Raw genomic sequence first — 11,212 nt, 5'->3', positions numbered from 1 at the left:
TATGTTACCTGCAAAATCCTTGTCCCGTTAAAAAATAAAATCTGATTATAAACCAAGAATCCCCTTAATTGAAAATGTGATTCAAAAAAAGGCTTACAATATTAGCAAGAATGCTTTTTGGTATTAGCGTAACACAGGAAATGGTAGAGGGCCTTAAAAAAAAAAGCATGCCTGTTGGCCAGTTAGCAGTCCCAGATTAGTCCATTCCTGAACAAGAAAGTTACCAGTGATAGTATGTCAGTAGGGTGTGCAACTACCTCATGATAGATCATTCAGGATCACAGTTCTAAAGGCTTAACTTGATTCTCTTTTGAAACAAGAGGTCAGAATGGTTAAATTGACAATAAGCACTGATTGCTTTCAAACATTAAAAACTTTAATACAGCCAAAAGAGTTAGGCTCAATAGCCAACTAATATTTAAGTAACATTCCACAAAACTGCATTGCTTTGCAAGGTATTGAACAGCACATCTTGGATGGAGAAAAGCATTTGGAGGTAACCATAAAAAAGTATAATAATACAATAACCATAAGTACTTAATACTTTGACACGAAATATTATGATCTTAAAAACACTCAAGCATACACTAAGACTGCTTTCAACTCCATTAATACCCCTGAGTTTCATGTTGCTAAAGCAATATGTATTGTTATTAACCTGGCTGGTACTAATGACATACAGTATCATACCAAAGTCTTGGAAGCAGCGACGTTAACTACAATTAAATTAAAAATATTGAAAGGAATCACTACATTGACAAGTCAGAAAGTTGAATTGGTAATAAAGTGTCCATCATGTCTTTAGTAGCGCCGCCTAGGGACAATGGTGTAGTCCGGATGGAGGGGGAGGGTACATCAGGGTGGGCGAGGGGCACGAGTACTTTAAAATAGTAGCAACAAAGAAATGGGCAACTCCGACCCGTGTGTGTAAATGCAGGTCATTGAATCAGAAATTCAGAACATTTCAAAATATTGGGTCAAATGTGGCCAACGGTGTCTAATAACCACCATATCCACCCCTGCCATAACCACTGGCGCCTCCACGGGAGTACGGTGCTGCGCTCCTGCCTGAATAATTACCCCCTTTCATTGCACCATAGCCGGAGGACTGCTGTCCGTAATCTTCGCCAAAGTCATTATAACCGTTCCCACCATAACTGCTCCCCATTTGATCTCCATAACCTCCTCCGTATCCCCCTTGGTTACCGTAACCACCTCCATTGCCGTATCCGCCACCGTACCCGCCATCGTTTCCTCCATAATTACCGCCATAGTTGCCGTAGCCGCCACCTCTTCCGCCGTCGTAGCCATTTTGAGACCCCCTCATTCCTCGCCCGCCTCTTCCACGACCACCGGCTGACTGCATCTCTTGCTTGGTGAGGGCCTTCTTCACCTCCACTTTGTGCCCATTGATTGTGTGGAACTTCAGCACCACTGCTTTGTCGGCAGAGTCATTATCTTCAAAATAGACAAAGCCGAATCCTCTTTTTTTGAGAGTCTGTTTGTCACTGATTACTTCGGCCTTCTCAATTGCCCCGAATTGAGAGAAATAATCATTCAAATGGTCGTCTTCTATGTCGTCTTTCAACCCACCGATAAATATTTTTTTAACTTTAGCGAGTGCCTCTGGCCTACCGGCATCTTCCCGTGCAACGGCCCTTTTTAACTCCACGTTGGTACCATCGACGACATGTGGCCTAGCGGCCATGGCTGCGTCGGCCTCCTCCGCGCTTGAGTAGGTTACAAAGCCGAAACACCGGGACCTTTGTAGCTGCTGGTTCTGGACCACTACGCAGTCGGTTAACTGGCCGTACTGCTCGAAATGTTGCCGAAGTCCATCGTCTGTAGTCTCGACGTTCAATCCACCGACAAAAAGTTTACAAAGTTGGTTCGTCATGATTACTAGCCGAGTTGTTATGGAGCAAATACAATTGAACCTGGCAAAATCGTATCCCTCTTTGAAAGCAGCGACCGCTGACGCAATGACGTCTGACGTAGGATTGGTAAAATAAATCACCAGTCCTGATTGGTTGTTCCACTCAAATTCCACTATTTTATTCAAATAGCAGTTTTTCTAATTTGTCAATTGACTTGTTTGTTGAATCAAAATGACAAAGCCTATTCCAAGCACATTTTTCTTTCTTTATATTTTTAATTCGTCTAGTTAGCTGGCTATGTTCTTGATCCTGCTTTGTAGTATCCCCCAACACTTCGTTCCTGTATCCACGCATTGCACATTCAATCGTCAGAAAGTGGGCACTTCTGAATAAATGTTGTGGAACACACTGATTTCTATATGCATACTGATTTCTATATGCCATACAACCTTGACGTGGACACACGTCATTCCAGTTTTTTTTTTAACTATTTTCTACATTGTAGAATAAAGACATCAAAACTGAACATGGAATCATGTAACCAAAAAAGCATTAACCAAAAATCTAACTACATTTTAGATTCTAAGAAACCAACCTTGGCCATGACAGCTTTGCACACTTGGCATTCTCTCAACCAGATAGGTGTCACCTGGAATGCATTTCAATTAACAGGTGGAATTTATTTCCTTAATTAATGCATTTGAGCCAATCAGTTGTGTAGTGACAAGATAGGGCTTTTTTCTGTATACCACCCCTATTTAGTAAGACCAAGACCATGTTACTGTAACAAATCACATTTGCAAAAAAAAAATTTTTTTTGTCCATGAGTACTTTACCATGGTCAATCCAGAAAATATGAAGAACTTTAGTTTCTTCCAGTGCAGTCGTAAAAACCAAGCACTATGATGAAACTGGCTCTGGGGACCGCCACGGGAAAGACCGAGTTACCTTTGCTGCAGATGATATGTTCATTAGTTACCAGCCTCAAATGCAGCCCAAATAAATGCTTCAGAGTTCAGACACAACAGCAACTACTGTTGCTGCAAAGAAAGAAAAAATAGACACCAATAAGAGATTTGCTTGGAAGAGCAATGGACCAATGGAAACCTGTCCTTAGGTCTGTGTAGTCCAAATTTTAGATTTTTGGTTCCAACTGCGGTACGCATGTGGTTTCTACCATGAAGCATGGTGGTGTGATGCTTTGCTGGGGATTTAATTAGAATTAAAGTCACACTTAACCAGCATGGCTACCACATCATTCTGCAGAAATACACCATCACATCAATATACACTTTTAATATGACACTGTTATGTCATAGTTTGTCAACACCATTATTCTACAATATGGAAAACAGTCAAATTAAAGAAACCTTGAATGAGTATGTGTCCAAACTTGCCTGGTACTGTACATTAGAAAATCAGAATCTGCTCCATTAATGGCATATCTGCATTAGGGCTGAGAATTGTCAGGGACTACACAATATCACACTATGTACTGTGATTTGATAGTCATTTTATTGCAAACATTACTAAACAGGGTCAGCTGCAAAGGGAAAATACATGTAAAGAAATGCTCAAAACAAATTGGCTAGCTTCTCTAAAATATGGACAAGCTCATTTGAATTAACAGGTTAATATGAGTAACTAATTACTAACTAACTAGTTATTTACAAACATTTGTGTAAAGAGTGCAAGCCATAGGCTATAACTCCCATTCAACACAATATTAAACATTGTCCAATTTAGAACAATTATTGTTTTTTTTAATATTCAATTGTAGCAAATTATGAAAACATAGCATGGCAAGGCCAACAATGCAGTGTCCATTGTTCCATAGTACACGATCTAACATTCACACCCAGTCTTCCTACAAAGGGTAAGAGAACAGAAGTAGTCAAATACACCAACCACCTAGATCGACTTGACACAAGTAGCTGGCCGTCATTGCAACCCGATTTTATATGAGCAGAAGGTCCTGGTATTCCAATCACCTGTGGCAGTGGGACAGCTTTAGCTGTGCCCCCCCTACCACCAGTCTTGATGTAGCCAAGTTGTTGCCAGATTGGTTTCCTGGCAGCCAGGTCACCATGGCTACCTGGCAGAGAGGGAAAGAGTAAAGAATGAGACACTGCAGTTAAACCATCATGCCATGACAGAAGGTATGCCTAACGTGCCAGTTTAAGTGCGCATTCTACATTAATGAATCTATAATCTCTTCAGCCTCATTTTAGATTTAGGACCAAATACGTAGTAAACACTTAAACTAAGATGCATAGGGCAAAATAAGAGCGACTATGGATAAATGCAAGAACTATAAAGTGACATTGAGTACATTTCAGTACCATTTCAAAACCATATCTGAATACTTGACCAACACAGTAAAGACAGGTTGATTTACATACCTAGTTTGCTGGATGTGATCCTAAAGAGATATTTCAGAATCCTATGACAATCGACCCCAGGTATTGCACAGGGTCCCTGTATAAAGTCAAACTGATACTGCTATTTTGGCGTACTTGGATAACAGTATGAACACCTAAATGTAGGAATCAAAAATAAAATGAGCCCTCGGGTCCACAATATTCAAAAGCCTGGTAACTTCATGGAACAATGTTATTGCCAACCTACAATGCCTTCATGCATTGGCCATGGGCGAACTGCAATCCTTCACCCAGGAAGTGTAATGGAAGAAATGCCATGAAGCTACTACCAAAGGTCAAATATATCACATAATATAACCAATATAAGAAGTGGACTTAAGGCATCCTAGTGAAATAAGTAAAAACTAGCTAAATTTGTTTAACTTTTTATTTAAAATGAACATACATATGCATACCAATGCTTAACAATTGTAGTTTGATGTTCAGACAGATTATACAATATACATGAGATTTATGTAGTAAATTAAAGGAACATTAAGCTCATAGCTGAACGCTGTGTGTTGGGAAATTACTGACGTACTTCGTTGATTTACAAAACATTTTGGCAAGAAAATTAAACGTTTAAACTGGATCCGGCCCACCAAATACGCGTACCCAACAACCTATAGGCTAGTGGACAGAATACACATTTACATAGTCAGCTAATAAATCCAATTATATAGCACATGCGTCCCAATACTCTGTAGACTAGATCCATGGGAATTTCCTTACTACTTGCTAAAATGTAGATAAGAGAAAGTATAGTATCAAAACAAAAGACTAACCTAAACACGAATGTACGCATACGTAAAATAAAAAGCAGGTCAACTACCGACAGCTACACGGCCTCATCTTGGAACATAAATGATAAATGAATTTAGCAATCGAACGTGTCCTATAGCAAGAGCTGGACGTGCAAATCAGGTTCTGGGAAGTGATCTTCCTACCTGTTTGGTTTTGAGGTCTTCTTAAATGATTTGGTTTCAGTGTCCGCATTTTGCCAAATGCCCGAGGACTGAATTTTGAGTACGGTTTGATGATCAGACGGGTATGTGTGGAGATTTGTTTTCAAATAGTCTGTCGTAGCCACCGGTTTAGTAGCCGCCATACGCCCCTCTGCTGTAGCCACCTGCACCGCCTCGGGGGGCGTACGGAGCAGGGCTCCTACCAGCGTAGGTGGTGGCGCCTTTCATGGGCCCATAACCGGAGGACTGCTGGGTGTACCCACTGCCAAAGTCACTGTAGCCATTGCCGCCACCATAACCTCCCATCTGGTCGCCGTAGCCACCTCCGTAGCTTGCGCCTCCCCCATAGGCTCCGCTGTAGCCTCCACTTCCGTAGCCACCGCCATAGCCGCCAGCACTGCTCCCGTAGCCCCCACCGAAACCACCCCCGTAGCTGTCGTAACCACCTCTGCCGCCGCCGAAGTCATTTTGTCCTCCTCTCATGCCTCTTCCTCCCCTACCGCCACGGCCTGTAGCTTGCATCTCCTGCTTTGTGAGGGCTTTCTTAACCTCCACCTTGTGCCCATTGATGTTGTGGAACTTAAGGACCACTGCCTTATCGGCCGAATCGTTATCTGTGAAGTGAACAAAGCCGAACCCTCTTTTCTTTCCGGTTTCCTTCTCTGCGATAACTTCGGCCTTCTCGATCTCGCCGAACTGGGAAAAATACTCATTCAGATGTTCATCTTCGATGTCGTCTTTCAGTCCCCCGATGAATATTTTCTTGACCTTGGCGAGTGCCTCGGGTTTACCGGCATCTTCACGAGCGACCGCTCTTTTCAACTCCACGTTGGTGCCATCAACGACATGTGGCCTTGCCGCCATTGCTGCATCTGCCTCCTCAGCGCTCGAGTAGGTTACAAAGCCAAAACAGCGGGATCTCTGTAGTTGCTTATTCACAACCACAACGCAGTCGGTCAGTTGTCCGTACTGCTCAAAATGCTTGCGGAGCCCGTCATCGTCGGTATCTACGTTCAACCCACCGACAAAAAGTTTGCAAAGTTGAGAGGAGTTATCCATCTTCGACAGGAACGACCGCGTTGCTCGACAGAAACAAAAAAAAGTACAAGCAATGCTTAGAGGTGGAGTCAAGAAAAAGAATCCAGGCCCTATTTATACCGAACGTAGTGACGTCATACTACACTGTTACGCCCCCTTACATTGGGTTTGTTCAGGAGGGTCAGTATGTAGTAAACGCGGCGCAGAGATTATGTGATCTGTAGATCACCTCAACCGCCAAAGTACTAGCGCCAAAGTAATTTATCTGCATGACAGATTAGCGAATTTCCCGCAGCTCCTAGTCCCCAATTGACCCTCGTGAATAAACAGATGATCTTTTGTTCTTGTGTGGGTTGGAAAGTCGTTTTGAAAATGAAGTGTATATTTATGTTGTAGTTAGTATCCTTTTTTTATGTGTGACTAACTTCATTCACTTTATTGTGATTTTGCGAATTTATACCCACCATTCAATGGAATCAAATCACGTTTTATTTGTCACATTCGCCAAATACAGCAGGTGTAGTAGACCTTACAGTGAAGTGCTTACTTACAAGCCCTTAACCAACAATGATTTAAGCAAAAAATAAGTGTTAAGTAAAAAATAGATAAGTAAAAAATAGAAAATAAAAGTAACAAATAATTAAACAGCAGCAGTAAAATAACAAGCAAGGCTATATACAGGGGGTACCGGTACAGAGTCAATGTGCGGGGTCACCGGTTAGTCGAGGTAATTGAGGTAATATGTACATGTAGGTAGAGTTAAAGTGACTATGCATAGATTATAAACAAAGAGTAGCCGCAGCGTAAAAGAGGGGCCTGGGTAGCCCTTTGATTAGCTGTTCAGGAGTCTTATGGCTTTGGGGTAGAAGCTGTTAAGAAGCCTTTTGGACCTAGACTTGGCGCTCCGGTACCACTTGCCGTGCAGTAACAGAGAGAACAGTCTATGACTAGGGTGGCTGGAGTCTTTGACAATTTTTAGGGCCATTCCCCTCCATGTTTCTGTCCCTTAAAATTGCCTGTATTAATTGCATCATAAAATGATACCTCAAGCCAGTTTCCAACAAGCTGTATGGAGGGGTTGGTTGTTTAGCAACAAAACTGATGTGTGCGCCACTATGGGGCAAAACAGACAGGGTTGGCTTACATTGTTGACAATGTAAACTATATTTTGTCTCCAATGTTTATTGAAAACAGAAATAAATGTGCACAATGAGCACTTGTTGTCTCTCAAATACATCAGTAATGTTGTTGGTTAGCTAGCTAGTGATTTTTGCCATATTAGCATAGACGACATCAGTCAAAACATCTCAAAACAAGACATAGTATCAACAACAAGATAAAGCTAGCTGACATGAGACACCTATGCTTCGTGAAGTTGTCAGTGGACAGGTTGACTGACAACGTCACAAAAAATTATGCGCACGCATTGATGTGGCCAGAAGCTGTGCCTTGTTATGATTCTGAACCTTTCTGAACGGTCAAATCACTAGCAACAAGGACATCTTTACTGTTGCCCTGTTTTATCTTGTTCTTACCATTTCTTGTTTTGAGGTGTTTTGACTGATGTCATGTCAATGCTAATATGGCAAAAATTCGCTAGCTAGCTAACAACAACTGTCATTATATATTTGAGAGACAACAAGTGCTAATTGTTCAAATGTATTTATGTTTTCAATAAACATTTGTAGACTAAATATAGCTTACATATTGTCAACAACCTAAGCCAAGCCCATCGGTTTTGCCCCATAGTTCCGCACGTGTGGATTTTGTTGCTAAACAACCAACCCACCTATGGTGAAAGAAAATCTGTTAAGAGTGCCTTAATTTCCAGTTCAGACTTGAAAATGTAGAAATAAAAATAACAACAGATATTTAGGTCTCAGCTTTTTTTCTGAAGTTAGTGAAAAACAGTAGCCTTTTAAGGGCCAGTCTGCAGTTGCTACATCCATTTTTGGACTTATACATTAATGATATGTACCATTGATTCTTTTAGAATATAATTATAAATGCTTCATAAGCTTAGTTCAACTGTCGCAGCCCCATCAGAACCCAAAATATACGCTTGTTTTACTCCAAAGTTTGTAAACAAAGTAAATTAATACAAACACTGTATACCCTCAAAGCATGCATAAAACTATAATTTTGATATCATGTATGGTCAGTCCTTGCATCCATAGCTCTGTCTATGAATTTGAGAGTGGTTACATTTCTCCAGCCCCATCCCTCAGCAGTGGCAGGGAAAACAATTTGTTATTGTTTCAACTACAAATTGCCACTTTAACCTTCACATAATCTAAACTGCAATTGGGATAAATAATAATAACAGGCAAAGGCTATAAATTGTTTTATTTTAAGGTCCACTATGGAGCTAGTTCATAAAGCAAAAGTCATATAATTGAATTGCATGTAACATTTACATAATCTAAAACTGCAATGATGCTGTTCCTGATGTAAATTGATAAGACTGATGTATTTACACAACAACAGAGGTATCGTCTGTGATCAGCACCTCAGACAATGGCACGGTATCACCCTATGCTGCTGCTCATTTGTGTTTGAATGGAGGAGGACCCCACTCTCTGGAGATGTGAAAATGTCTTTACCCGGGCAATCAAGACTTGTTGTGTCACCAGTGTTCAAACCATTATTTTCACTGATCACAGGTAAGCAGCCTTCATCATGTACATTGTTGTCTTCAGGTTTATTGGCCAGAATTGTTATCCAATGAATGTCCCTGCTGGTCCCATATTCCTGAAAAAAACAGCCCTCTGGCAAACAAGTCTTTGGCCAATTTGGCCAACTCAAGTGCAAATTAGTTTTGTGGCAAATAAATTGCAGCAACTTATGAACTCCTGGCAAACAATTCTGCAAAACTTGAGGCAGACATTGTACTGTTTGCTGCAAATTTGCTGCAGACTCATTATCAATATGCAAATTACATCAGGTTTTTGTTTACTTTGTATATTAACTTGCTTCTCACAAAGTACACTAAACTAAATGTACTAAATATGTACTAAATGTACTAAATAAACTAAACAGCATGTATTAAATCTCTTAACAGATCAAAATAAATCCAATACAATTTGAAATTAAAAGAGCAAAGACTGAATATTTCTCAGCTAAATTGTTTATTTAATATTTTTATGTATACTGAACAATAATATAAACACAACATGTAAATTGTTGGTCCCATGTTTCATGACATTAAATAAAATATCCCAGAAATGTTCCATATGCAGGAAAAAGCTTATTTCTCTCAAATGTTGTGAACAAATGTGTTTTCATCCCTGTTAGTGAGCATTTCTCCTTTGCCAAGACAATCCATCCACCTGACAGGTGTGGCATATCAAGAAGCTGATTAAACAGAATGATCATTACACAGGTGCACCTTGTGCTGGGGACAATAAAAGGCCACTCTAAAATGTGCAGTTTTGACACACAACACAATGCCACAGATGTCTCAAGTTTTGAGGGAGGAATGTCAACCAGAATTGTTGCAGGAATGTCCACAAGAGCTGTTGCCAGATAATTTAATGTGATTTTCTATACCATGAACTTCTCCAACTTCATTTTTGAGAATTTGGGAGTATGTCCAACCAGCCTCACAACAACAGACCATGTGTATGGCGACGTGTGGGCGAGCGGTTTGCTGATATCAACGTTGTGAACCGGGTGCCCCATGGTGGCCGTGGGCTATGGCATGGGCAGGTATAATCTAGGGACAATGAGCACAATTGCATTTTATCAATGGCAATTTGAATGCACAGAGATACCGTGATGAGATCCTGAGGCCCATTGTTGTGCCATTCATCCGCCACCATCACCTCATGTTTCAGCATGATATTGCATGGCCCCATGTCGCAAGGATCTGTACACAATTCCTGGAAGCTGAAAATATCCCAGTTTTTCCATGGCCTGCATACTCACCAGACATGTCACCTATTGAGCATGTTTGGGATGCTCTGGGTCAACATGTATGACATGTCCAGCAACTTCACACAGCCATTGAAGAGGAGTGGGACAACATTCCACAGGTCACAATCAACAGCCTGATCAACTATGCGAAAGAGATGTGTCACGCTGCATGAAGCAAATGGTGGTCACACCAGATACTGACTGCCTTTATTTAAAGGTATCTGTGACCAACAGATGCATATCTGTAGGGCCTAATTAATTTATTTGAATTAACTGATTTGCTTTTATTAACTGTAACTCGGTAAAATATTTGAAAATGTTGTATGTTAGGTTTATATTTTAGTTCAGTGTAGCTACAACATTTACAGTGCCTCCGGAAAGTATTCACACCCTTTGACTTTTTCCACATTTTGTTGTGTTACAGCCTGAACTAAAAATGTATTAAATTTAGATTTGTTTTTGTCACTGGCCTACACACAATACCCCATAATATCAAAGTGGAATTATGTTTCTAAACATTTTTACAAATTAATTTAAAAGAAAAAGCTGAAATGTCTTGGGTCAATAAGTATTCAACCCCTTTTTTATGGCAAGCCTAAATAAGTTCAGGAGTAAAAACGTGCTCATAAGGGAATTTCACCCAGTGGGAATCTGGGCTTGTTTTCATCATGTCTGAGGCATTTCTAGGACAGTGTCATGTGTTTTACACATAATTGCCCAAGAGGAAGTTTCATGGACTCATTCTGTGTGCAATAATAGTGTTTAGCATGATTTTTAAATGACCATCTTGTACCGCACACATACAATTATCTGTAAGGACCCTCAGTCGAGCAGTGGATTTTATTCACAGATTCGTCCACAAAGAAAAGGGAGGTTTTCCAATGCCTCTCAAAGAAGGGCACCTACAGTATAGGTGGATCGGTAAAAAAAACAGATATTGAATATCCCTTTGAGCATGGTGAAGTTATTAATTACACTTTGGATGGTGTATCAATAC

The 11,212-nt window shown here is 40.5% G+C and overlaps 2 protein-coding genes across 3 annotated transcripts; both read right to left on the bottom strand.

Moving 5' to 3' along the window:
• Positions 1 to 354: 354 nt before the first annotated feature.
• On the bottom strand, positions 355 to 1,989 carry LOC139574078 (heterogeneous nuclear ribonucleoprotein A0-like). Its single transcript, XM_071398240.1, has one exon. The coding sequence runs from the start codon at positions 1,895 to 1,897 to the stop codon at positions 998 to 1,000; it is 900 nt and encodes a 299-aa protein (XP_071254341.1). The 5' UTR covers positions 1,898 to 1,989; the 3' UTR covers positions 355 to 997.
• Positions 1,990 to 3,370: 1,381 nt separating this feature from the next.
• Positions 3,371 to 6,396, bottom strand: LOC139574077 (heterogeneous nuclear ribonucleoprotein A0-like). 2 transcript variants are annotated; one of them, XM_071398238.1, is made up of 2 exons: positions 5,245 to 6,396; positions 3,371 to 3,972 (listed from the first exon to the last, which is right to left on the bottom strand). In XM_071398238.1, exon 1 carries the CDS (start codon positions 6,319 to 6,321, stop codon positions 5,392 to 5,394), a length of 930 nt encoding a protein of 309 aa, XP_071254339.1. In that variant the 5' UTR covers positions 6,322 to 6,396; the 3' UTR covers positions 3,371 to 3,972; positions 5,245 to 5,391. The 2 variants fall into 2 exon arrangements, with proteins under 2 accessions (XP_071254339.1, XP_071254340.1); XM_071398239.1 differs by having other exon boundaries at positions 3,371 to 3,968.
• Between the last annotated feature and the right edge of the window lie 4,816 nt (positions 6,397 to 11,212).

This window comes from Salvelinus alpinus, chromosome 4 (assembly GCF_045679555.1).
Source record: "Salvelinus alpinus chromosome 4, SLU_Salpinus.1, whole genome shotgun sequence".
Taxonomy (NCBI): Eukaryota; Metazoa; Chordata; class Actinopteri; order Salmoniformes; family Salmonidae; genus Salvelinus; species Salvelinus alpinus.
Note: the sequence above shows the minus strand (reverse complement) of the source record. Positions and strands in the feature narration are given on the sequence as shown.